The sequence below is a fragment of the Phasianus colchicus genome, chromosome 6 (genome assembly GCF_987193195.1).
Source record: "Phasianus colchicus chromosome 6, bPhaCol1.hap1.1, whole genome shotgun sequence".
NCBI lineage: Eukaryota > Metazoa > Chordata > Aves > Galliformes > Phasianidae > Phasianus > Phasianus colchicus.
The window spans coordinates 45,037,594-45,064,038 of NC_143441.1; the positions used below are offsets into that span (position 1 = coordinate 45,037,594).

A 26,445-nucleotide genomic window follows, 5' to 3' on the forward strand; every position below is an offset into this window, starting at 1 on the left:
GAAGCTTGCTTGGAAATCCTTCCTAATGTGAGATTGTCTTGAGTTGACCAATCAGTTTTCTGAATTTATCCCACTTACCCTGCAAAAGCGAATGCAAGAGACTCGAGCCTTAGTGGAAAACAGCATTTGACTTCATGTTTTATGCTTATTTGTACCTCTGTGGCAATAGCCACGGGCCACTGTGTGTAATGGCTCACCAAATAGTCCCAGGGTACCCTGTTAGCAGTGGATGTTTATTTGGCATTTAAGCTCATATTTATTTGTCTATAAAATCATTCAGCATGAACTGAAACTTTAGGGCTCTGATCTCTATGAAATGTTTACTAGTATGTAACTGAATTATTGTACATTATATTGCAGCCCATTTACTCTTTCCATTAGTAATACCAGAGACAAAAGTTGTTTAATCAGTCACATCAAAGGCAGCTGTTTGGTTTTGTATTTTTGACGTAAGCTAACATCTTAAGTTCAGATATGAAGGCTAGTTCTTTAAATCATTTTAAATGACACCACTTAATGTTTATTAGACTATTTTTGATGTTTAGAAGCAGATCCTGCTTTTTTTGGGATTCTGATTTGGCAAGATCAGGGCTTCTCCTCCCTTATTGAAATAAAAGCATATTTAACTGGCAGTTATACAAACCCATAACATAATCAGTAAGATGCAAGGTGGATAGCAGTTAAGGAACATATTTAATGGTAAATCCTGCAATAAGAATGTGTCTTGACTCTCTATATGCCTCCTGCTTTCCTTGAAGTCTCAGAAACAGCATGTGAACAGTGATATGTGGTGATTTCATTTATGATGTAGAAAGTGATTCAGGCACATTTAACACCGAATATGAGAAGTGCTTTTAAAATGACAGGAAAAAAGTAGATGAGGAGGATTAGCATGCCAGTTAGCATGTCACATTGATGAGTATCTGCACTAAACTGCCTGAAATCATATTGAAATTGCGGTTCTGTACAGCCAGATCCTTTACTTGTAGTTCTGCAGAGGAAAAGAATTTTTTTTTTCAGCAAATTAATCGAAAAAGACTGAGGTGAGTGCATGGACTTTTGAGGACCTATGATTGGAATATGTCACTATACTGGAGATTAGTAGAAGATTAAATAGATTTGTCTATTAAAGCAAAGCAGGGATCTGTGCTATTTGATCAAAATAAATGTAAGTAAGGTTACGTTAAAGACAGAACCTGAGAAGGGCTATGTGTAGGTCAGAAAGAGCTTGGGAATGTTGGTTCTGTTCGTTTTTGTATTTCAAAGTCTGGACTTCCATGTGCGTAATTTGTCCGTATTTAGACATGTAGGAACAAAGATTGTGCAAGACAGCAATTTCTTGGTAAATAACATGCATTCCTCACATCCAGTTGTGTTTCAGTAAGAGCAAGATAAAAACAAATTGGAGAATCAGTGGCTAGGATGGAGAAATTTGTGGCCATTGAGAAAGAATGGCTTAATGAGAATTTGTTTTTGTAGACATATAAAACATTTCATAAGGCTTTGTAAGACTTCTGAACTCCTTCAGAGGCATTACAAGCAAAATCGGACCTTTTTGTCACCATAAGGAGAACTGTGATTTGCTGAACGTGTGTACCAGTTTTGAATCTGGGGGCAGCTGAGGAGGGGAATAAGTGGATGTTGCTTGCTGCACACATTGGATCAAGATGTGAGGAGATGTGATCTGTGCTCCGTTTCACTGAAGCAGTTAAATGTCAGTTGGTTACTTCCATAAATTAGAATGTACTTCTTTTAAAGATGCCTCAGAGCAACTTACAGAAAATAGGGTAACCAGACATAAACTAAAAGTATATTTCACTCTGCATTGCTTTTCTGCAATAGCTGCCATGCTGTGACTTCAGAGCTGAGCAGTGATTCTGCTTTTCTGCAGTAGTTTATGGGTTTGAAGTTACAATTACTTTTTTGACAAGCTCTTCCAAGTAGACAGAAAAGCAGATTGTGCTGAGTTAATGTATGGTTGTGTAGCATTTTTGTGTTTGATCTATGAAAATCAATAGGATAACAGAATGAAACAGTGTTAGTAATATTGGAATAAAAATGCTTTTCAATAAAAATATCAAACAAGCTTAGTGTTATTTCAAAAAGTAGATTTCTGACCATTACCTCTCTAGCATAGTGTGAGAAACTGTAGTAGATGACTCCTGCATGAGTAGATAGTCATCTGTGAAACTAATCAGACTCCAGAAGTTAGCACTGGAGAATTAGCTATTCCAACTCATCTGAGCCAGGAACGAAATGCATTGCTGAACTTTTTGCTCTCCCCACTCCTACATTGTCCTGAACTTGTACAGTGCAGCTGTTACAAAGTTCTGCTGTACTTAACATGATTATATTTTGTGGAATTTCCATAATTCTTCATTAAAAGCTTTAACATGAAGCTGGAAATAAAATAACTTGTCAATCGTTGCTTTCACAGAATCACAGAATGGCCAAGGTTGGAAGGGACCTCAAGGATCATGAATCTCCAACTCCCTTGCCACATGCAGGGCCATCAACCTTCCCACCTAATGCTAGACCAGGCTGCCCAGGGCCCCATCCAATCTGGCCTTGAACACCTCCAGGGATGGGGCATCCACAACCTCTCTGGGCAGCCTGTTCCAGCTTTCCTTAGAATACATCTTTTGATTTTTTTTGTTTACAATTTTTCTTTGAATTTAGGCTAATTTATGGAGTTCTGTGTAAGTAAAAATACACATGCTAAAATATTTCTCCTGTTTGTAAAGTATACAGATGGTACAGCTCTGTACGGAATCTCTTTAGATTGTAAACTTGAAGCAATAGGTTCTAGAAATAACGTAGTCCCATGGGAGGTATATATTTTTTTGTTACTGGACTTTCTGTGTGCTAAAGTGTTTAACTTGGAATTGGAATCCTTTGAAATGACCGAGACATTCTGGATACTTTTTTTTAAGGCAGAAGTGAGTTGTTCAAAATTATTTGAATGGGAATGTGTAGGAATTAAGCATGTCTGAATTAAAGGCTCCAAGAAAGAAATGAGGTTGTCTCCCATCCCTGTCCGCTTCCATCTTATTTATTTGTTTTCATGCACTTCTTAAAAAGTTTCCCAGTTCGTTGAAAGGAGCTTCCAGCAGTCTGGTGCTCTGGCCAGTTCCTAGAAATGTGCTTTGTTGATCTCAGTTATGCCGAGATCAGCATCAAAAAAGCCCTTCAGGTTTAATTTTATTTTAGAGCTTTAGTAGTAATCTGTGTTCTTCTATGTTTCCTTTGCTTCAGAGAACTCATCTTTATGGCTTCTTTCCACCAGACCACTATTGTAAGTTCCAAGTCTTCTTCCTTTATATTTTTAGATGACTTATTTTAAGTTTCTGCCAGCTACAAAGAAGGTGGAAAATATCTATTTTTCTTCCTATCACTTCAGTGTAGCAGGAAAGATCCTTATCCAAAAGTAAGTGATTGTAGGGAGGCTCACGCTGTCAGAAATCCCACGGCTCCCTTGTTGTTGCTGCAGGTGGCTTTGGAAAGTCTGGGAAACTTGGTAGGCGGAGGGAGTGGAGCACTAAAGACCTAATTAGTGAGAGCTGAGCTGGCTAGTGGAGCAACAGAGGAAACTTGTGGAGGAAAGGGGGAGCATGGACAACCATTATTTTACTCTATGTATCCTTTCACATTTCTTCACCCTAAAGTTTGGGCTTTGTACTTCTATTACTGTGTCAATAGGAGATCTGCATCTGTCCTTTTTAATATGATCTTTGACATAGTTGAATGATGCCTTGATGTGGGAAGAGTCAGACGTATGCTCTTTCCTCAAGTAGTATGAATCCATATATTTGAAACAATGCTTTAGCTGCCAGACAACCAGTAAATCTCATGTTATCATTCTTCTTGGTGTTTGACTTGTCTTGGGTAAGTAAATAAATCCTAGGGTTAAAAAAAAAAAAAAAAAGAGTCAGAACCTTCTTCCATCCTGATGGTGAAGATGCAAACCTGCAAGGAACCCATCTAGCATCCTCTGCTGTTTGAGAGATGGACAGTTGTAGAACAGAAAATATAATGTAATAAAGTGGGTATGATGCTCTTCTGGGTCAGCAGAGACAGAGTCATGTGGCAGAGAGAGTCACTGCAGTGGGTGTGCTGCGTCCAGGAGAGATGTCTTCACCAACCTATTAAATAGGCATCTTTTCTTGATCTCTGGTTAGGTAAATTTGGATTTTTCTTTCCAGTTTGATGTGGGCCACACCTGTAATACTGCATTCATGTTTTTAGCTGGCACTCAAAAAATTCATGATTTCTTTTTCCATCAAGATCCTATAGTTTTCACTTTGCTTTTATTTTCTGTGTTTCTTTTTATAATCTTGATATTTTGTTAATTATACTGTATAACTATAAGCTTCTACAAAGTAAAGTGATTTCATCTGCCTCTTCTAGCACCATTGGCTAGAATGGTAACCACTGGAATCGCTTGGGAAAAGGTACTAAAAGAAATCAGCTGAAATTTGCTGGCAGTGTTTTAGAAATATGGAATTTTAAGGTTTGTGTTGTACAGAAAATAAATCCAGATTTTACTTTTGCTGTGTTGTGAAAAGTGTTCATTTCAACCTTTAAATTCCTATGGAACAGAAATGCAAGGCAAGAAGCAGAGTGGGAGGAGATCCCAAATGGAGAGGTCTCCATTTGACCAAGTATCAGTATGTTAGATTTAGTTTATTTCTTTGTTACCTGATGGTGTGGTTCTCTTTTATTTATTAAGAAATATGTATCTGCGCTGTTCTGAATAGGTCAGAGCAAAGGATGTGTAAAATATAGTTTCTAACTATAGGAATAGTTGATCACTTTGCTAATGCTCACAAACCAAGAAAAAAAGGAGGTATGAGGTGCTAAAAAAGTAACATATAGAACATCAAAATATAACATTCTTCAACCTAATACCTTCCATAATTCTAATTCTGTAGTGCTTCTGGTTATGTTTGCAGATGCTACAATGCATGTTTGTTGCAGCCAGTGTCTCAACAAGCACATCTTAAGGTTACTAGGACTCCTTTTTGTCACATGAAAACAATAGGTCTTGTGTGTATTTTAAATGTGCTGTGATTGCAGAAATGTTTCCCAGGCTTTCCCTATGGGTGAGGGCATAGTGTAAAAAAAAAGAAGTAATGTTTACCTACCTTACAAGAGGTCAAGATGTCCATGGAGAACTGTGTTTAAATTTTCTGCACCATAGAAACATTGTTAGGACTCCTTGTGTGTAACACATTGTGATTTTTACTTCACTGATCATTAACTTTTTCCCCTGTAAAATCTGCCTAAATCCATGTAAAGCTGTGTTTTTTGTAATGTAGTTCCAGAAATGTTCCTCTTACAGGAGCTATAATTTGTTCATCAAAATTACTGTAGCTAGGTACTGTTTTGGCACAAAAAACACTTCTTGGGATAGGCAGTAGTTCTTTGGTTTGGTGAGGAATTTTTGCTATTTATGGAAAGTTAAAAATAATGTTCTGCACGTTCTCCTGCTCTTTAATTGGTGTTAAAACAGGAACTCTTGGCAAATTTCTATACATGCGTGTTAAAACCTGTATTTTTATGAATGAATGCTTAAACTGTTGGGAAATAATAGTTGTTTCCTAATCACAATTGAAAGATCAAAAATGAGCCCAAACAGACTTGATTGCTGTCATTTATACAGTGGTCCCTCTAGCAGATGTACCAGTTGGTGGGTTTCTGGCTCTGGGTTGGAACCAGTGCGTTCCCTGGCCATACAGTGCATGTTTTGTTTTAGTTTTGCAAGAATGGCGATCATCAGAGATGTCCTTTTAAGCCTGTCAAGATTTTGTGTGACTCTTAAATGGACAGAGGAGCAGACAGCAGCACTACTGCATGATAGTTGCTAGTTATGCAAACTACCCAAAACCTTATGGACAATCTGTGTGGAGGAAGGTCTTCATTTGTTACTTGATCGTCATGCTATCTGATGACGAAGTGTTTCGGATGGTATAAATATAACAATACAAAATTTCAATAAAGAAAATAAGAATTTCTTGTTAGCTGGGACAGTAAGCTGAGTTTTAATTTTCATTTTAAATTCTACAACTATTATCAAATATACATTCTCTTCTGCAATAAAACCCAGCCTCTGGGTGTTGTGTGAACACACAGTGTGCAACGGGTCTTAATGTGTTGCAATTACTTAACAGTAATCCCATTTAATACCTGTTTACTGAAGAACAAAAATGAATTTTTTCTTAGCAATTATATATTAGTTTTGAATTTCTTATGACATCTGTCATCCTTTCAAAATGCTTGCTGCTCTTTGTACTTCATTGGGCTTTTCAGCGCAAATTACCTTTTCTGTCCACGTGCTGTTTTTAATACATTTTGGAAATTTGTTATCCGGGATGAAAGCGACATGGTAAGATTCTGATGATGCCTGAAAAAAAAAAAAAGATTGTCAGAACACTTAGAATAATTAAAACATTTCTTGCTAAAGCACAGCATTTCTGGAAACCTGAACCCCTAGGCCCGCTGCTACAGGCAGTACAAGTAGCTCAGGATTAAGCAGTATAAAAACTTCAGAATGTCTCAGCAATTGAATTTTAAAGAACTGGAAGTCTGAGAGTCAGATATCTGCAAGGCTTTACAAACCACAAGATCCTTAGAATTTGTTCTTAGGACAGCTTTTATTTGTACGCATACCTTGGAAGCTTCAAATGCTTTTTTTGTTCATCTTTTGTTGTTTTTTTTTCTCTCATTAGAGTACACAGAAGATGACAGATATTACTAGGCTTCTGGCAAGTTCCAGGCTGCTGGGATTGATGTGTTAAACATCTTTCTTTAACAAAGTATTTCAACTTGGTTAAGTTTACACTTTAAAGAACTGCATGAATTTTGAAAATGCTCTGAGTAAAAGCATAGGTGAGCTTTTGTCTAGACTGTGAAACATTTTTTGAAGTTGAAAAAAACTTAAAGGGAGAGTCTAAAGGATATCATCTGCCAGTCTTCCTTCCCAGTTTTCTTAGTAAAGAATTTAATTGTAATATCTAAACTTGTAATTAGTTTCTAAAGTTTTTGTTGACCACATAATTTTCCATTCTCCCTCTGGAGAACACTTTTTGTGTCAGGTTGGCTTGTGTGATGCCAAGCTTCTCCTTTCCTGACAACAGGGAACCATGCAGGTAATTTTCTTAGAGGAGTCTGTTTGTTTTGCTTTGCAGATGATCTGAAACTCACTTGAGGAAATTACAAGCTGTGTGATGTGTTTTGATTTCCTGTTCAGCAATTATCAAAGATCATCATGTGCTTATAAGTGTTGGAAACAGTGGTAATGGATCTGTTGTCAGATACTGTTGTGGAAAAAGATTTTAGATTGGTCTACCAAAACTAAAATCATTGCCTGACAAAGGAAATGATATTTTTCCTTCCAGATGAGGTTTACTGTTCCTAAAGGATGGCCCTGAGTGGATGAGTCTATACTGGGGGAATTGTTCCTCTCATTTTTGGGCCTACAAATTGAAGACTGAAAAACAGGATTGGATTCTTCTTCCTGACACTTCTAATGCGTTCTTTTTACCTCTTGATATTGCTGTCCTTTCCCTTTTGGGCTTTATATTTCACATCCTGTTCATCTTTCTCCTTTTTAAGGTTTTGTATAGTCTCCTCTCTTCCCTGTGGTCCCTTGAGGTGCAAGATCAGCACCTACACAAGTGAAGATGCTTCCTGATTTCTCTCTCTTCTGTTCATGTTGTTTTTTATTTTTTGAGATCTTCAGAGAGCATCTGAAAAAGTAACTATGGTACGTATCACTTCATCTATTTCATTCTGAGGACTATTCATCTTGGTCAAAGATGGAAATTTTCTAGTCTTTCCAACTGGCAAGTTGTCAATTCATCGAGAATCAAGCATGGCATTAGAGATTTTTTTTAAGAGAATTAATTGTTCTTCCCTGGGTATTCATATTTCTTTCTTTTCCACTCCTGTTTATGTCCACAAATGGAAACTGAAGTCATGAGGTCGCAGTGCTACTCTTGCTGCAGAGCAGTGAAACTAGGAATACCAGTGCTTTAACATTTATTTCCATTCCCCATTTCTTTTTAATACTTCAAGTGCAATTGTATCTCATGCAGCTTTTTTTTTTTTGATGTTTTGTACTTACAACATAGTTAAAAGAAATAATTAAAATCTTTTGTCTTTGCAACTTAACCAGCATCCCAGCAAAGAACTGACCAAGAGAAAGCCGGGGATTTGACTTAAAATTGACATGCTGATAGAAGTACTGCAGGGATAAAGCTTGTCTTACTGAAAAATAATGCAAGTGTATTATGAAGCTCTCTCCACAGTTGTCTTATTGCTGTATTTAACAACAACACAACTTAGCCTAAGGTAGAAGGGAACATGTTTAATTATTTCTAAAGGTTGTGAACGTGTTCATCTCGTAAGTCTACAGCATGGGAATTTTACTTAAGGCTGTGTGGTTAATGCTGTACTGAAATCTGAGTTTGATATCTTAATTGACTATCTTTAGTTCATACTGCTGTCAAGATTGTGCTCTTAATGCCCCTTCTTATAGGCTCTACAGATACTTACAGAAAAAAAAAATGCAAACTGAAAGAAGCTATTGAACTTTCCTTTATATACCAGAATGTGCAATAGATGCAAACCAGTTTTTCTCATCTTTGATGTACCCTTTTGGCTCTGAATTGTTTTCTGTGCTTGGTTTGGAAATAAATCCAGTATTGCAGGTTGGATTGAACTGAAGTAATAAATGAAACAGGGAATCGTGATCTGTGCATTTTTCTTAAATGAAGGACACCTCAGGAATTAGGTAGTATTTGTATTATCATGCAGGCTTCAAAGTTGTGATACTGAGAAACTTTCTAAAAAGCCCAATGCAAGGTGGTTGGTTTCGTAGTGCTTGCTTTTCTTGTTCTTACCTACCTGACAAAACCATCAGGTTCCAGATGAGGATGCAATATCATCATTTTCCCTCATGAAAACAATGCAGAAAACAAACAACATGAACAGTTTTCCCCTTACTCTTTCTTGTAATCAGTTTAGTTTCCATGGGAATGTTAAGTAAAGATCACAAGTGCAGATGAGACTATTTTCTCCCAATTAAACAATTGAACTTGCCCTAACCCTGTGTGCACATGTGTACCTACACATGCAACTTGCTGGTAGCTCACCTCTGACACTTGTACGGGTTTCAGCAGTTTTCAGTTGCACACCAGAAAGAAATCTAAAGGACATTTCCAGGTGATAAAAATGCATTTGCTTCTTCAACATTAAGATTTAGCGCTGTGCAACTGTTGTTCCTTTCGGAACTGAAATGCTAACTTGAAGTAGTCTCATATACCTGCATTTGTTAGCTCTGTACTCAAGGCAGATTTGATGCAGTCTGAACATGAACAATGAATGTACTCTTACAAGCTGCAGTTTCAGGTGGGTTTGCGGCTGCTTCTGAAGATGTCAAGTCTCTAAACTTGATGTTCACTTTTCACATACTGAATTGAGTAAATGGACTCCATGTGAAATAGCAGTGGTAGTATTTTTCTGTGCCATGGATGCACCACAACGTTTTTGTTCTTCTGAGGAAGGTGAGTAATATAGTGAGGCTGTGGGAGAGAAGTGAAATGACTCAAAGGAGAAATGTTAAGCAAAAATAAAAAAAGTCAGAATGTATTTGCTCCTAAGAAATAGAAAAAAAAAAATAATCAGCAGTGGATTTCTAACTTTGTTTGCATAATTTTGCTTTCAGTAAAGTGTTATGCTTCTTATGCATGTATTTGCCTACTTTTTCCCTGTCCTCATTCAGGAGTACAGTTTTCTGACTAGCTTTTAAAGATATTACTAATTTTAACACTCAAGCTTTATATTTTTGAGAAACAAAAGGCAAAACTACCTGAACACAAAAGCCTACCTTCTGCCAAGAAAAAAAAAGAATAAGTGGATGTGGCTCACTCTATAAATCATCAATTTTTGAATCCTGTTGTGTGTGTGTATAATACAAAAAATAAAAACTTGGAGTGTTAGAGTGAATCGTCACTCCTGCTTTAGTTTGTACATGAGACCACAGAATTGTTGATATATCACGTAACCATGGAGATAGATGGAACTAGTGAGTACAGAAGGAGATGGATCTAACTTTCTGAGTAGCATGGAAAAAATTAGGATGCATTATGCAGGTATCTTGCTTTGTGGAGTTTGTGTCTATAGTCTTTCTGGCAAGAAGGAATGGTTACCTCTGGTTGTGGCCATCTCTAAGGATCTGTCCTAACCTTGTCCTCAGAGAAAACTTGCAGCAAGAAGGAAGGTATTTACAGTTGATATCAACTCTGTTGCATCATGGTGCAATTCTTGGTTTTTTTGTTTTGACAATTGTACTCCATTCATTCAGACGAGGAGAATTCAGTGTTCTGGGTTCCACATAAGGTGAAATATTTTCTTGCTTTGCCCAGAAGAAGCCATTGCTGTGAAACAAATTGGAGAGGCTGACATCTGTACGTGAGAAGTTAAAATCCACTTTTTGTGGCTGAGGCTGCCGGAAACCCAGGGGGCAGCTTCACTTTTTTCACTTTTTTGCTTAGAAGAAGAGTTTTCAAGCTTCTTGTAAGGCATGGAGCAGGTCTCTTCCCGTGGATCCTTGAATGTTTTGGTTTTCTTCAACCATTGTCTTTGTTTCTGCTGCAAAACAAAGGCTCTGTATCTCTATCCTGTAGTGAAAGAAGGACGGATGCAGGGAAGTGTAGAAGATTTAACATATTTTATTTACCTCCTAAGGTTAGGTCACTGTTTTAAGTATATTCTCCAGGTCTGTAAGAAGTTTGTGATTTGGGGTGGGGTAACACCATAGAAGTTGAGCTCTAATACATTGATTTTCTGGTAACCTATTGCTTAAATTCACAACTTCAGTATTTAATATGTCTATGGAATATCTTTAATCTTTAAATATGTGTTTTGCTTATACTCTCGACTTGAAAATAGCTCATGGAAGTAAAGCAAGTTTTTGAGCACTAGAAAAATTACATTTTAATAAATGACTCTCAAAGCCACTTCTACTATATGTGAAATACACTGTAGGATTAAGTTAACCTCTTATCCATACTACCTCTAATATGAAGTTTGGTGTTTAAGAGCCTTGGTGGGCATTTGTCTGCATCTGCCCACTGAAGCCTTAAGGGAAATGTTGTGAAGGTCTCAAGTTGTCCGGTTTTCCCTTTGTGCTACCTTCGTGCTAACCTTCTGCAGGAGATTGATGGCAGGGAGGAGTTGGTGGTTATAGGAGATACATACATGTGATTAAGATGTCTCAGGTCTTCATTCATTGCTTGATGCTGTAGTTATATTGAGAGCCTGATTTTCAAGGTAAATGGTTTTGTGTGGAGTTTATTACTGTCTTGTGATAAGCAGGGAGAGAAAAGTTGGTAAGAGTGGGCAAAGAATAAGGTAAAACTTCCTTCTATGAACTGTGATGTAGATTTTTTCAGTATTGTCACACAAGCTGGGATATGAGAAACAGGCAAATGAGTTTATTTGTGGAGATGCATATACTGATAATTGAGGAAAAATAAAATTGCTACATGAACAGCAGTCTGAAGTTGTGTTGTTAATAGTAAGGATATTTGAAGATGTCCTGACTGCTCCATTGCTTAAAATAAGCAGTAAAACACAGTGTGTGTATACATGCATACTATAATATTGTGTATATATACGTAATACAAAGCTTTTTGGCATAGATGTGCAAATGTAACGCTTGGCTATTGGAGCGCTGTGACATTTCTACTCACAAACAACTGTGACAGAGCTCTGCAGGCACACACATCACACGCCTGCAGAACAGCTGGGCTCAGCACTCAGTGCTGGTGCTGCTGGAAGCAATGCAGCAGTGAGCAGGCTGGCTGGGAAAAGGAGCACTACTGCGAACTTGCGCTGGAGGGCTCTGCAGACTGTGAGGAATGGAGCAGAAGCAATTTCGGTTGAAGAATGTATTTTAACTAAATTGGTGTGTTGTACCTATGTGAGGTTTAATGCTTGCTGGGCTATTTGCCATAATTGCCTTTCCATTCCCTTGATTGGAATCATAGATAAAAATTTGCTAATCCACTTTCTTTGCTGAAAGTATTAGAAAAGTAATCCATCTTTTAAAAATGCTCAGACAAAATCATGCGGTATAAAGAATATTTTATGAAATAATGAGATTAATGAGAACTGTGAGGCATATGCAATTTAAAGCAGTTTTCTGTGGGGAGCATAAAGCAGTTTTTAAGGGGAAAAACTCAACCCAGGCATTATAAAGCCATAAGTACTTCCTTTTTTATGCACACGGAAGACTGTATTTTAAAAGCACATTACATGTTATCCTTTTGTCTGTGTGATAAAATACAGGTATATATCAAGGAAGAAGAAACTGCTATTTATTTGTATTTTACTTATGTTTGAAAATGTCTGATTGAAAGTCTCTGGCTTTTCTCCCTTCCCCTTCTTCTGCCTGCAGGGGATCAGAGCACGCATTCTGGAGACCCTCGTAATGCTCATACTTCTTGCACTGCTTATCCTTGGAATCGTATGGGTGGCTTCAGCTCTCATAGACAATGATGCTGCCAGTATGGAGTCTTTGTACGGTATGGAATTTTAAAGAACAAACAAATAAAAGACTCCTTTGCACTTGTTTTAATTCTATACACAGCTGTTTTCATTTAGGTTTATTTCTACTAAATGCTATCTGACTACTGCACAGATTGAGAGGTTGTATTAATGTAGTCAATAACTTTTTTCCCTTTCAATAAGTTTATTAGACGAGTTTTCAGTATGCTGATACTTTACATGCTTGTGTAGACAAGGTGTTGTATGTGTATGATAAAAACAAATGATTTTAGTGGCATAGCTACTAAAGATATTGAAGCCACTGAAGATATTTTTCAAGTTAAGTGCTACAGGATTTTGTTGCCTGCAGATTTGTTAACTGAGTAATTCTTAGTTTATACTCCAAAATACAGAAATTCTTCAATCCTGAGGAAGAAAGCTAAGGGAAAGGAGTTAATTTGGTTGTATTTATGACATAAATAGCCTATTTGTAATAAGCTAAAGCTGTGCCTATTGCATTTCTTGCAGACCTCTGGGAATTCTACCTCCCATATTTATATTCCTGTATATCACTGATGGGATGCTTGTTACTTCTGTGTAAGTATTTTCCTGATTTTTTTTCAAAAATATAATTTTTATTTTTTATTTTTAAAGGTTGAAGGAAACTTTTTCTTTGTGAAAGTTGGATGTGAAAAATTGTATATTTTTATAAGTTTAAATTTTGGTTTAAGTTTGATAAGTTGGAATTCTGAAGTTTGTAAACAAGTGCAGTGTTGCATTTGCACCTGCAATTGTAATTTCTTAAAGCAGATGTTTGAGAAGGAGGGGCTCTCATTCTCCATATGAAAACACAATTTTTACATGAAATGTCGGCAAAACATCACCAGTACAGAGTGAAATTAGATCATTTAGTTTGTCCTGTGTTCAGTAATCTATGCTCTTCCTGTTTTTAATTGGAAATATTCCTGTAAAGGCAGAAGTTGGAACATAATACAGTTAGTCCAGGACTGGTAACAGGTCAGTATGCAGTTGTATAGCAGACCTCCAGACAAAACAGTTAAAAACCAGTCTTATTCCAGCTAGTCCTAGCCAGAGTTCCATCATCCTTACTTAGGGGAATAGGGATGATGACAGGATGCTCCCAGTCAGACTTTGCGTCAGGGCTCTTTTCACCTCCACTGCCTGCATGTTATTTCTTTAAAATAAAATGAAATTGAGAGTGCAGGGAGCATCAGGACATGTCCCTTGCTATAAATTGTGACTTCACCTGTTCTCTGATTTTGAAAGGTTGACAGTTAACATTTACAGAACTGTCATTACAGAGTGGGGCTTGGTACTTTGAGACATTTACTTAACCAAGCATGTCAGCCTAGGAAAGGTGTTGCTTGGAGAACTTAGTGGATCTCCTTAGGTTCTTTGTATGTGGAGATTCTAAAACCGATGTTCAGGGAATGGGGAGTGAAGGTGGGGGGATATAAAAATTGTGATTCTGACTCTTACTCATGAACATTTGGGATATTTGAGATGAAATCTTTCAGTGGGGAATTTGGCTTACAAAACTTTCTGAGTGTGTCTTGCAGTTTGTTTCAGTGGATCTGAAAACAGTGTGTGTTCTAGCAATACAAATCATAATAATTGGGATTAAATGCCATTTTTTGGAGGTTATTTTGAATTTATAGAACCAAATCACTCCAGTTAGTTACAGCCCTCCAAGCTGTTATGTGCATAACAGAAAAGGGCAACTTTCAGTAGTTGAAACATGGTAGGTGCTGGGGTAGAGCTTCATTAGAACTTCAGGTGGCCTAATTGCTGAAGCAGTGTACCAGTAAGGAAATGACAGCCTTATTGCTGGGATGATTTGCAGCAGTGCTGCTTTTTTTTTTTCTCTTTTGCCTGCAGGCTCTCTCTTTAGTCAAGGAAGACTAGCTTAAGTTAGCTTTTGTGAATGCTTCTTTATTTCTGTGATATATAGTAGTTGTAGTGTTGCTAATGAAAGCAAATGTACTAGCTAATGAAAGCAAATGTAATCTTCATTATAACATCTTATGTGCTGCATTTCCTTTTTTAACAACATTTACGATAATGTAAACCATAAATGTCCAAATTCATGTTGTTACATACAACTCCCTTCCATCTCCTTCACCCTTCAGTATTTGAAGGCTTGTCTTCCTAATACTTGATAATAAAAAATTAATAGAATAAAATTCAGATTGAGCCTTTCTCCCAAGAAACTTACATGCTTTGTATCTGGAGGCTATCACAGGCTATCACTGTCAAAAAGGAAAAAATTGTTATTTCATACAAAGGAGGGCTTAAGATCTAACGGCTGTGCCTACTGTCAACTGAAGTTGCAGTGTAATTTTTACATCTTTGTGATCTCTTGACCTTACAACTGCACCTGTGAGAGCAGATTAAATGTCTGATGTTCACCAGCACAGTTGCCACTGTGTCATTCCATCCACACAAATGACATTGCATTTTCTAGATGGTGACTGTGTGCGTATTGCCCCAGGGTAATGGCTCCACAACTACCTGGGAATTGTTTGGGAAAATACAAATTGGCTGAGGGCAAACTCATGGTAGAGATAGTTAACAGCAACTTACTTGTATAGACAATGTTGCCTGAGCACCCAGGAACATCTTCTGGCACTGCTGATTTCACTAGAGTAGGCATAGCCTCTGGTGTCATAAGCTTGCTCACAGGATTATTTATTCAAAGCATAAGATCTCTCATTATAAGGGATCTCTATGATGACAGAAAAACAGTTGTGCCCTTGAAGGAGAGATGCTTGTCTTGTTCAAAATTGATACAACAGCAAAAGGTTTAAAGTTCAGAGTGTAATTTGGAAGATCTTTCAGTTATCTTGAAAACTGTATGTGGTTGCATGTGGAGTATAACATATTTGATACAGAACATGCAAAGAAAAGCTAGTCTTTGACTTCGAAATGACTGTTTTATGTAATGTTCCTTCCTTTGTAGTATGCACGCCAGTGGGACTTTCACGGATGTTTACAGTAATGGGTCAGTTGCTTGTGAAGCCAACAGTAAGTGTTACACAGATCTGTCCTTGAGTGCTATCTGGGAGAAGGTACAGTGGCATTTCAGTATTTTCCTGCAGAAGACTTGTACTGCTATTTAATTCTCTCTTCAGTTTATCTGAGTTCCTTTAGTTGTTATCTATATACTTGTTTTCAGTTTTTTTTCTTATAGCACAAGAGGCTGCTTTTCTCAAAGAACTTTTTCTAATAGTATAGACTTTCTCTGGTGTTAATATTAATGCACCAGTACTAATATTAATTGCCAGTATTGCCTACTAGTGCCTGAAAGGTGTGTTCTTGGTTTGAGCTCAAGAGGTAAGGATACAAGAGCAGAGAGTTATCTGGGGGTACACTTAGCTGAGAGAAATTGGCATTGCCATGAGGTAGCTGGCAACGTGAGAAATTCTAAAATGTAGATACTATATTGTGGTTGTACTGAAAGATGTGAAGGAATGGAAAAAATTTGTACCATAGGCAGATGCTCTAGTGACCTTGCTGTCATGTTTCCTAGTTTGTGTTTACTAAAATCTGGGTGTGCTTAGGTCTTTCATTTCTTATCATTGGCGGGGCAATCTTGAAAATAGAAAGAGAATGTATACAACTGTTTTGCTGCTTGTAAGCTTTAAATTCAAAGTGCCTGACGTTAAGGTAGATAGACAGGCTTCTTGGAAGCTAGAAACAAAAAACAACAGCAATTTATCTGCTTAAATTACTGGTTTATGAGAAATTCTTTTAATTTACTTTTTCAAGATCTGCCGTTCATTTTGTTTAAATCAGATTGGATGTGAAGGTCAGTAGGTTGTGAGTGTAGGTCACTGTAATGTCCCATTCCCCTAATATCCTTAGGCTGAGATTAAATGTAAGAGTCTTAACCAGAAATAAAAACATAACAGTTTGCTTGCAGCGAAGAAAAAGATCTGTAACAGAATGGAATCATCTCTTCTTTCTTGTTCTTTCTTGTATTTATATTTTGAAGTTGTAGAATATATATTCAAAATAAAGGTTACTGGAACAAAACAAGCCTAAGTAAATCAAAAAGGTGATTTTTTCTGTTGATACTCAGTCAATTCATATTTCTGTTTCCAAATACAGATTCTTGAGGACCTAGATGAGCAGATGTATATCATCACTTTAGAGGAAGAAGCAATTCAGAGGAAGCTTAATGGTATGCTTGTTCTGCTACTGCTTACAATACAGTATTTAGAGTACAGTGCTCCTAGTTATGAGTATTGATCTCAGTGTTAAATAGGCTCCTCTCTCAAAATAATTTGAGATCTTAGTATGAAACAGTCATTGTAAGCTTACAATGCATTGCTTACTGTGTTCAAGGTTAGCTTGTGTGTTTTTGTTTGTTTTTAACATATTCATCAGTTCTAATATGTTAATGTTCATAATAAGAAATGAAACAGAAGTTGACCAAACCCACCGCCCTTGCTGTAAAAATAATTTGGATTGATAAACAACTGTATTTTATCCCTTCCCAAAGAGCAGTAACTTACTCTGCCATCAGAAGGCTCAGTGTCCTACACTGTTAGTTCTGTTTATTTGCAGAAATTTTTTTTGTTTGTTTCAATTGTTTAATTAATTGTTAGTTTAGAATCTAAGTATTGTAGCAGTTCATTATATTCTGGGAGCTGTATGGTTAATTTAATTGTTGCTATGTATCCATTAATGAATAATTACAGAGAATAAATTACATCAATGTTTTGAGCTTTTTGATGTTAGTATTACAGTTCTGCCATTCTTGACAAAGTGTTCATGTTTTAAAGTATTTTAAAAGCAATGTGAAACTTTAGTTTCTAAGATAAGGAATAACAGATGCCAGTTATGGAAAAATGTATCAGTTCTAACTCTTTAAATCTAGAAATCACATTGTACGTACTCTTTTCTAAATTGCTATTAGCTGCGTGGGTAAGCTATTGATCCACTATTTATGCAGTTGTTTCAGTTTTGAAAAAAGAGATTTTTCATGTCATGGCTTTCATCTGCTGTTGTCTTCTCTGGAAGACGTGACTTATTTTAGCTTTAATTTTCTTCATTTCCTGCCTTTCTTTTCTACTCTTCGGTGATACCTCAATCTTTTCTTTCAGTTCTCAGTAAGTCTCTGGTAAAAGTTGATCAGGGAAGGGATCTTTGATAACAGTAGGTAATGGTCTTTGTTTCAACATTTAAAATGGGTGGAGGAGTAATCAGGCATCGTTTCAGTTTAAAAGTAGCATTTGCATTTGCTGTTTTGGAAGTTACTGCTTTTAATACTGACTTGTATGTATGCATATATACGCATATACATACAAGCATGCAAAAAGATGCTTGGAGTGAACATCTTTGAAGCTATGATGGGATAATTATAATTTTGTGTGTTTGATGTTGGCTAGCACCTGTAAAATATTTGTTACTGAATATTTTATGTTGTCATGGTGATGGTGCTTACGGATGAGAAAAAGCAATACGGAAAAATGAACAAATAGTTATTCAAGTATCTATTATAAGTAGTGCAGAGTGGTTTCCACCATTGAGGAGGAGAATGTAATTTAGATGATTGTTGTTTTTCTCTGTCTATGTCTGTTGCAATCACTTCTGAGATGGACCTACTAGAAATCTTAATTGAACCTGCATTTTGGTCTTCTAGTTAAGGAAGTCACCTGCGCTAGCAGAAAGATTGGATCTTTTTTGGTGAATTGTTTACAATTCAGCATAAAGTAGAACTGCAATCCACTCACATCTCATAGAGCTGGAGAGATGAATGATGTGGTGCTTAATTCTTCTTAGAAGAGGGAACTGAATTCTTCTGTTTCACATGCTGAGGGAATGATGTTGACACTGCTATCTAGAGAAATGCTTGAGAATGTAGGCTTCAGTATACGGAGAAAAATAGTGGACTTAAGATTTTATCTGCTTTTTAGCTTAACTTGTAAATAGCATGTAGGTGGAGGTGGATGTTACATGCACAAGATTTCTGTGAGTAATTATTTAAGTAATTAAGTACAGTTCTCATTTATGCGGCAAGGCTGGAAAGTTTCATCTTCTCTGCCAGAAGTCTTTCTAAGACACAAATTATACTGGGAAAATAGAGTCCATTTTTAAGAGGATCACAGAATGGGAGAGACCTCTGGAGATCATCTAGTTCAAACCCTTGCTAAAGCAGGTTCACTAGAGAATTTCTGTGTTCCAGTTGGAGCCTTTTGCTTCTTGTTCTGACACTGGGCGCCACTGGGAAGAGCCTGGCATCATCTGCTTGACTCCTGCCTGTTAGATATTTATAAGCATTGATAAGATCCCTCCTCAGTCTTCTCCAGACTGAACAGCCCCAGACCTCTTGGCCTTTCTTCACAGCCTTAAACAGTACTTGGTGGTTATCAGTGCTGATTATTTCGTGGTGGAATAATTGCTTTCACACCTAGTATTACTGTGGTCAGTCCTAATTAATGTTTCCTCAGACAGTGCCTGGATGTAGTCAGGGGTTAGCATGAATCTTTGTTCACAGGGTTGGCTGGGTAAAACATCTCTTGAGGAAGAGTTTGGCTGTATGAGCTGTGCCCTTCTTTCTTAGTGTGGATGTAACTATTGTGGCTGTGGTATAATTGATAAAATTTTATGTAAACCTCCTCTTATTTGAACACAAATCTATCTGGGAAACTGCTTGTTTTCTTTGTGAAAATTCATTTTCTCCCCTCTCCAGTATCGAAGTGAAAATTGGAGGGTGAGGGAGGGAAGGGTTTGATCGTGTTATCTACCCTAGTATTTTTATCTGTTGAAGAGATACTGGGATTTGGGAAAATGTTTGTTTCCAGTGTATTATATTTCAGTACCCACATCACTCCTACAGTTGAAGAATAAAGCTGGGACTTTTTTATATTAAAAGAAAAAAGTTGCCTTCAGCTATTAGTTTTCCTGAATCCAAAGAGACGGGTGGGGTAGGATCAAAAATACTTACTTGATCAAAGTTATTGGCTCTGAAGGTATCCTTACTTATGTAAGAAAGATGAAAGGTGTTGTTTTTATTGCACGCTAGTAACAGTGTAATTTTGAACTAATTGGTGTTGAACTGCCAATCACCTAGGGGGAATGCAAATAGATACTCTTACAATTTCCTTTGAGGTACTGAAATCTTATGTCGGGGCTGGAAGAAAAACAGAATAATACCGTTAAATTGACCTTAAATGAGCTGCTTTGTGGCTTTCTTGGAGAATCCCTTCTAACTTTTCATTGCTAGTCCAAACAAGTCTCGTCTACCAATTTGATTTATTGGCTAGACAGCGCTGACATTGAACTTTGTGCATGTTTGAAATAAAGCTAATGGTGTAGAGCTTTTAAGAATTTAGCTGCATCCTTTTCAAACACTCTTTTGACTGATCTGAAACTTCACCTTCCCTGCTCATAAAATATCCTTTTGTATAGCAACCTGTTTGCTACTTTTAAGGAGGAACCACAACAGCACTTAGATACAATTCAGAATATGTATGGAAGTGTCTCATTAGAGATCTAATTTGATTATGCTGACTTTGTTGGAAAGACTCCCATAGATATCAGTCTTGAGCTCTGAGTTAAAGGGAAAAAACTGCATATACCTCAAATAAAGGCTTCCCCTAGAGTCCACTTAAGTCAATTATGGAGAGGAGAACGTCAGATGCTAACTTTTCTTATTTTAACTGCTTCTATTATGGTTCTGGAGACTTTTTCCACTGAGCTCTAAAGCTATGTTCTTAATTCAACTTACAGTAATTAGTTGTTCCATAAAACACTGTCTTAGGAGTAGGAAATGATGATGAGACATGTTTAAAAATTAAAACAAACATGCAGAACAACCTTTGTTCTTAAAAAAAAAAAAAAAAAAATCCGACACAAAACACCACCATATTTTGATGACTGTTTCATTTCTCAACATAAATTTTAAATAATGACCATTGCAGACACTTCAAGTGAATGAAAATTGTTAGGACTAACAGTATTTATACATCTTTGTGGTAAGTTCTAGGATTCGAGATCTTTGTAAGATTTGAAGCCAATGTAAATATTATCATATCAGTGATATAACACGCATAAGAAAGATAAATTTAAACATCGCACGTTTTTGCATATAACACATTTCCTTTGTGTTAAAGAAACATGCAGTGAAACATTTCAGAAATGGATTTCTGAAAGATTTTTATGCTGAAAATTTCTGCATTGAAAAATTCATACTCAGAGTAAATGTTTCACCAAAAAAAAGAAAAAATTAAGAAATATGCTTGCTTCATTTAGCATGTCACACAGCAGAATACTGCAAGAATTGAAGGATGGAGGATGATAAATTTATCTTCTTACCTTGTATTGAAATTGTTAGGTTGATCAACAGAGAACAGAAAATAAGGAAACAATGAAACTGGACCATAAAGTAGTGTGAGCATGCCAGCAATCTACGTGCTATCTAGTTTCTGTAGGCAAATTATTGAGATATGAGATAAAAGCCTGTTCATGCTATTAGTCTCATAGAAATTTATTAGCATTAAAAAAAGCCAATAAAACATCTGTAATATTATGCTATTACAGGTTTGCCTGCCATCAGAGGTGAGGCCAAGGGTAGGGGATGGCCAGCAACTGGAGTCAAAGGTAGAAACCTAAGTGTGCTTGCACTGGGAAGTTTGATTGGCTGAATTGGAGGTTGAAAAGGATGGAGAGGAAAGATAGGCTGGCTTCCCTAGACCTACCCGGGGGAGGGGAGGAAGACTTGATGATTAACTTCTAGGCAGAAGATGAGCAAGGCAGAGAAGTACTAACGCTGTTGCCAATTTTCAGTTGGTGTAGAGAAAGGAGTTTGAGGAATTAGTTATTAGTGACATGTATATGCTGTAAACTAAAAGGGAGTGTGAAAGATTGGAATCTCATGGGTGGCTGTGAAGAAGGTTGAATTGTGGTGGTTGGTGGGAGTTCTGCAGCACGGAGTGGCTGACTACAATGGGCTGGTGGTAAAATGGAGATAAGGACAGAAGAAACTGCAACAGGTAGAGAAGCAGTATGGAGACTGAGAGACTAAGAAAAGGGAAGGAGAAGTAGAAGTTGAAACTGGAGGTCCAGTCACCACCTTGCTTAATTTGGGGGCGGAAGTGCATTTTGTCTTTAAGTTGCTAAATAATAATGCTCTTGAAGGGCATTCTTGATATGGTAGTCATATGGAGGCAAAAGAATGAGGCATACAAGCCATTCTGTGTCATGCTGCCACACCGTTAGTCATTTTTAAAAAGTAGTTGAATATCAGAAAGACTCCTGCAGCTTGAACTCACAAGTGTTAATGTGATGTCTCCTAAATCTGAATATTCACAGTATGTTCTGCAGTACTATATTTGGTCCCATCCAAAACAAAATAATGTCTTGTGTTTTAAAAGGGATATCTTCCACATTGGAAAACCAGACAGTAGAGTTGGAACGAGAGCTTGAAAAAGTGAAGTGCAAGAAAACAAATCTAGGTAATATGCTTTTCATACTGTTCCATGTGGATTGCAATTTAAGTGACTTTAAGGTACTGTGTTCATTTTGCAACATCACCTGATTAATTCCAATTGTTTCTAATTAAATATGTGCATTTGCAGTCCTTTCAAACTGTCGTTGGTTCTAGAATTGCCTTACATGGAATCGTTGTATCTGCCTAACAAATGTTTTAAAGAGAGAGTCTGATCTGGATTTTAATTTTAATGCAATTATAAAGAAACTGTAATACTTGGCATCCTGGCATGGAGATCAGTAGCACAACCATTTTCATGTATTGTGACATTTGTGACTCTTTGGCAGCCACCCAGTATGAGTCTCCCTACTTATTTGCAGGCTTGCAAAACTTTGCATTTATCAGTGTGCAAAGGTAAGACTGCAGTAAGAAGCTGTTGACTTTTCTTTTTGGTTGTATTGAATGTCAGTATGTCTAAAGTATGCTAGTCTCCTATTTTGTCAGTTATGTGATAAAAGAAAAAGAAGTTTAGATATTTAAATTCCCTTCTTACCCTTGAGTTCATACTAAAATATATGTACGGTTCTGCCCTTTATTATGTATCTCAATATTCAGTGTAATACTGCCTTACAGAGCAAGGTCTGGAATACAGCGCCATTATCTAGGAGACTTTATGAACTGAGTAAAAAAAGTGTTTTTAAATTCATTGTAGTTTAACCTCTGCTATACTACAGTATGCCAGGGGAAAAAAATGTTATGGTGGAAACAATGTTAAACAAGAAAAAAAAAATTGCTTCTGTCCTTCTCCCTAACTTTTCTGAGAGAAGTCTTCATTTTTGGGCATTGCTTTGTACCTCTCTTCAGAGTGGTTATTATCATGAATTGGTTGTTGTCAATTTGAGAGAAGATTGCTTTGTTATCCACATGCAAGAGTTTATAGAACCCTAAATAATTGTTGCTTGTTTCACTCTGAGCTCATCGGTGTTAATATGCTTCTGTGTTTCTCTTCTGAACAGAACGTCGGAAAAAAGCTTCTGCTTGGGAGAGGAATTTAGTGTATCCAGCTGTTATGATATTACTGCTGATTGAGACAGTAAGAATTCCGTTTTTTTAAAGGAAGAATAATGAAGAATTCTTCACTCATTTGGGGATGTTGTTTTAAATACTCTGGGTGATATCTTTAAGCAATAAACTCAATACATTTCCTGATCATTTTGAAAGAACTTACCATTATGAATTCCAGTGAGGATATATATACTCATTGCTCAAATGTGGAATGCTTTTAATTAATTAGATTGTTTCTTCTTCTTCATAGTCCATCTCAGTCCTATTAGTTGCTTTCAACATTCTTTACCTGTTGGTTGATGAGACTGCAATGCCAAAAGGATCAGGGGTAAAGTAAACTTCTCTTACGCCATTTCTATAGTCTTGGTAACACTTTGGAGACTTTACAGAAGTGCACTTTGAAACTTTATGAAGTTGCTCTGGGTTTCAGCTCTGCTGAAGCATTTACTACACATCGTGATATAGTGAGTTCTTAATAAAACCAGTCCATAATCTTTACAAACGTGTAATGATCAGTCAAGTAAATAACTGATCTGGAGTTTTGCATTTTTCTGGCATGATCTACTTCTATGCAGTCTAGAAATATTCAGTTTAAGGAAAAAAAAGGTAGTAAAGAAAGTATACGAAAAGCCTTTGAGATCATTGTGTTAATCTTTCAAAACATGTTTTTTTCCTCCTTTATGATAAACAACCAAAAAAACTTCAAGAAAGTAAAGAATAGCATACTGAGTAGTAGTCCTTCTAATCACAAGGGTATGTAAGTTGGTAATGCTTTCCCCTGCCTGTAGCTATATATGAGGTTGCAGAGTTGTAAAAGCCATTTGGTTTGTTGGCTGCACTGTTTGTTGCTTTCTGAACAGTTGCTCATCTTTAGAGATCTCCTATTTTAGTTTCTGGAGTTCTCCTCTAGTATGGTGGATAGGTGCATGAATTGCAAAACTTTGTAACTTCCAACTTAATGCTGCATTTCACTCAAGTTTGAAAGCTAGATGATGCAATTGCAAGGGATGTGAGGCTTGCAGGTTATAGAACATCAGAATGATCCTTAAATAATTAAGAAAAAGTTTTGTTTCATCTAAGATGTATAATTGAACTATGTATACATGTTGTGTGTATGTTATTAAATTATGCAAAGTATTTTTTTCCTAGGGACCTGGAATAGGAAATGCGTCCCTATCCACCTTTGGTTTTGTGGGAGCAGCACTTGAAATAATTTTGATTTTGTATCCTTTCTTTAAGAATTCTGTCTGTTAATAAGCATTCTATCTAGTTTTCTGGGACTCTATTTACTAAGGCGTTTGGAAAGAAAAAAGAGATAGGTCATTCCTTCTCAAACACTCGAAGTATTTTGTTCCCCCCCCCCCCCCCTTCTGGCTCTTAAGACTTTTAGGAGACTGCTGAGAACTTGAGTGAAACTTACATTCTTTGGAGGTTCCTTTTTCCTTGATTCTCACAGCTATCTCATGGTGTCCTCTGTCGTCGGCTTCTACAGCCTTCGTTTTTTTGAAAATTTCATTCCCAGGAAGGATGATACAACTATGACAAAGGTAAGATAAACTCTGTGATGGTGACAGCCCCCTCCTCTCTCTTGCCACCCAAGACAAACTGACTCTTTTAGTTAGTAATTGCCCCGAATGGCTCATTTGCAGTGATCATTATTTGTTTGTAAGCTGCGTAAACACAAACTGGAAGATTTTCAAAATGCTGAATGAGTGGGAAAAAGGATGTGCTCTGTTTAGTTTGGATGGCATCCATTCACTTGTTAACAAGCTCTGCTATTCCCAGCTTTTTACTAGCTATAGAAAAGCTGGTGAAAGAACTTTTTTTCAAAGGAAATGTATTGCTAATGAGTAACTTTGATTGTGCCTAACTGTACTTCAGGGAGCTTGTTTGAAATCTGAAGAACTTGGTTGCTAGAAGTAATACAGACAGAGTAATTCAAATTTGAATAATTAAACTAAGACTGAGGAGATCTATTCAGCAACATTTTGCAGTTTGAGGCTAATTTGACTTTCTGCAATTTAGCACTGGCTTGAGTACAACAAATGCTGTTCCTTAGCATTAGGTAACATGTTTTTTTTTTTTTGCAAAATATTCCCACAGCTGACAAGGGGAGGTGATCAGTAACCAAGGAACAGATGTTGTATTTAATTATATATCATTGTGTTTCAGTATGAAGAAAAGGTATTGGATAAAAATGTTTTTATCATAAAGTATTGGAAAGGGGAAAGTAGGTAAACATGGAGTGGTTATAGTGGATTACTTAGGGAATTAGAATATACTTAATGTTTGTATAGTTTGTTTACAGTATACAAAAATAGTATAGAAATAAATAGTGATGCATGAATATCTACCCTCTTTTAAGGAGTTTGGAGTTTTTCTTTAGAATTCTTACAGAACTAGGGCTGAAGAAAGTGCTCCTTCCTGAGAGAAAGAAGTTTCAATTACTCTTTATAAAAGGCTTTACAAAAACTGGAATAAAATCTAACAGCTGTGATTTTTTTCATACTATTTAAAGTAGTCAACAGGCATTCAATTGAAAGGAAACTCTTTGTTGTAATTTTTTCAAATAATGCTAATCCTGCAAGCAGTTACATACAAAGCTTAAGCTGATATATCAGTCATCTAGTTAAGCTCATGGAATGGTTCTTTTCTAAACGGTTTGCAGGAATTAAATAGTTGATGCTTTGCAACATAGTAGCTTTGAATCTTAATGCTTTGATTAAAAATAAATGAATACATATTTGATTTTTTTTTTAAACTCTTGGATGATCAATTGTGCAACACCATATGGAGAGGTGTGACAGAGGTAATCAAGACTACCAACAGGTTGTAGAATTCTTAAGGTTCAGTTTGAACAATATTTTATTCAATTGTTTTTCCTATATCTTGACCAGATTTTCTTGTTGTTTTTTTTTTTTTCCCTTTAACGGTACTGTTTATCATCTCAATGCTATTTGACATATTCAAACAGATAATTGGAAACTGTGTCTCAATCTTGGTGCTGAGCTCAGCTTTGCCAGTGATGTCAAGGACACTGGGTAAGTGAAGTGTAGAATGTTATAATACAAAATATTAGAATAAAGGGCATTTAATAATGGGTTAAAAAAAACCCAAACAACTGAGCAACAAAACGTGTGGTTGTTACTCTCATGCTGTTGTCTGTGTTTGGGAGCCTTTCTATAATATGAGCTGTTTATTATACTGAAGAACGTGCATTTAAAAAACAGCAATGCATTTTCTGGAGAACACTTTTAAAAAGGCAGTGAGATTTCAAAATTATTGAAAGGAGATGTTGTGAAGAATACATGCTACATACAGGGCAGAATAAAATAGTTTTATGTTATGTTCAATGTCAAATTACAGTACTT

At 36.5% G+C, this 26,445-nt stretch overlaps 1 protein-coding gene and 1 long non-coding RNA gene across 4 annotated transcripts in view; one reads left to right on the top strand and one right to left on the bottom strand.

Annotated features, from left to right (window-relative positions):
- LMBR1 (limb development membrane protein 1) overlaps positions 1–26,445 on the top strand; it is a 62,185-nt gene that overhangs the window by 29,540 nt on the left and 6,200 nt on the right. For 2 of the 3 annotated variants that reach the window (XM_031615952.2, XM_031615953.2), the window contains exons 6-16: positions 12,464–12,590; positions 13,081–13,149; positions 15,533–15,597; positions 16,684–16,756; positions 21,121–21,180; positions 21,954–22,034; positions 23,026–23,102; positions 23,325–23,402; positions 24,224–24,297; positions 24,531–24,621; positions 26,049–26,115. In XM_031615952.2, the coding sequence (XP_031471812.1) occupies positions 12,464–12,590; positions 13,081–13,149; positions 15,533–15,597; positions 16,684–16,756; positions 21,121–21,180; positions 21,954–22,034; positions 23,026–23,102; positions 23,325–23,402; positions 24,224–24,297; positions 24,531–24,621; positions 26,049–26,115 (862 nt within the window). The remainder of the gene's footprint in view (positions 1–12,463; positions 12,591–13,080; positions 13,150–15,532; positions 15,598–16,683; positions 16,757–21,120; positions 21,181–21,953; positions 22,035–23,025; positions 23,103–23,324; positions 23,403–24,223; positions 24,298–24,530; positions 24,622–26,048; positions 26,116–26,445) is intronic. The other variant, XM_031615954.2, reaches the window with a different exon arrangement.
- LOC149917581 (uncharacterized) lies at positions 3,612–10,153 on the bottom strand. The gene is made up of 3 exons (XR_016467901.1): positions 9,890–10,153; positions 6,320–9,584; positions 3,612–3,900 (listed from the first exon to the last, which is right to left on the bottom strand). It is a non-coding gene; the product is annotated as an uncharacterized LOC149917581 (long non-coding RNA).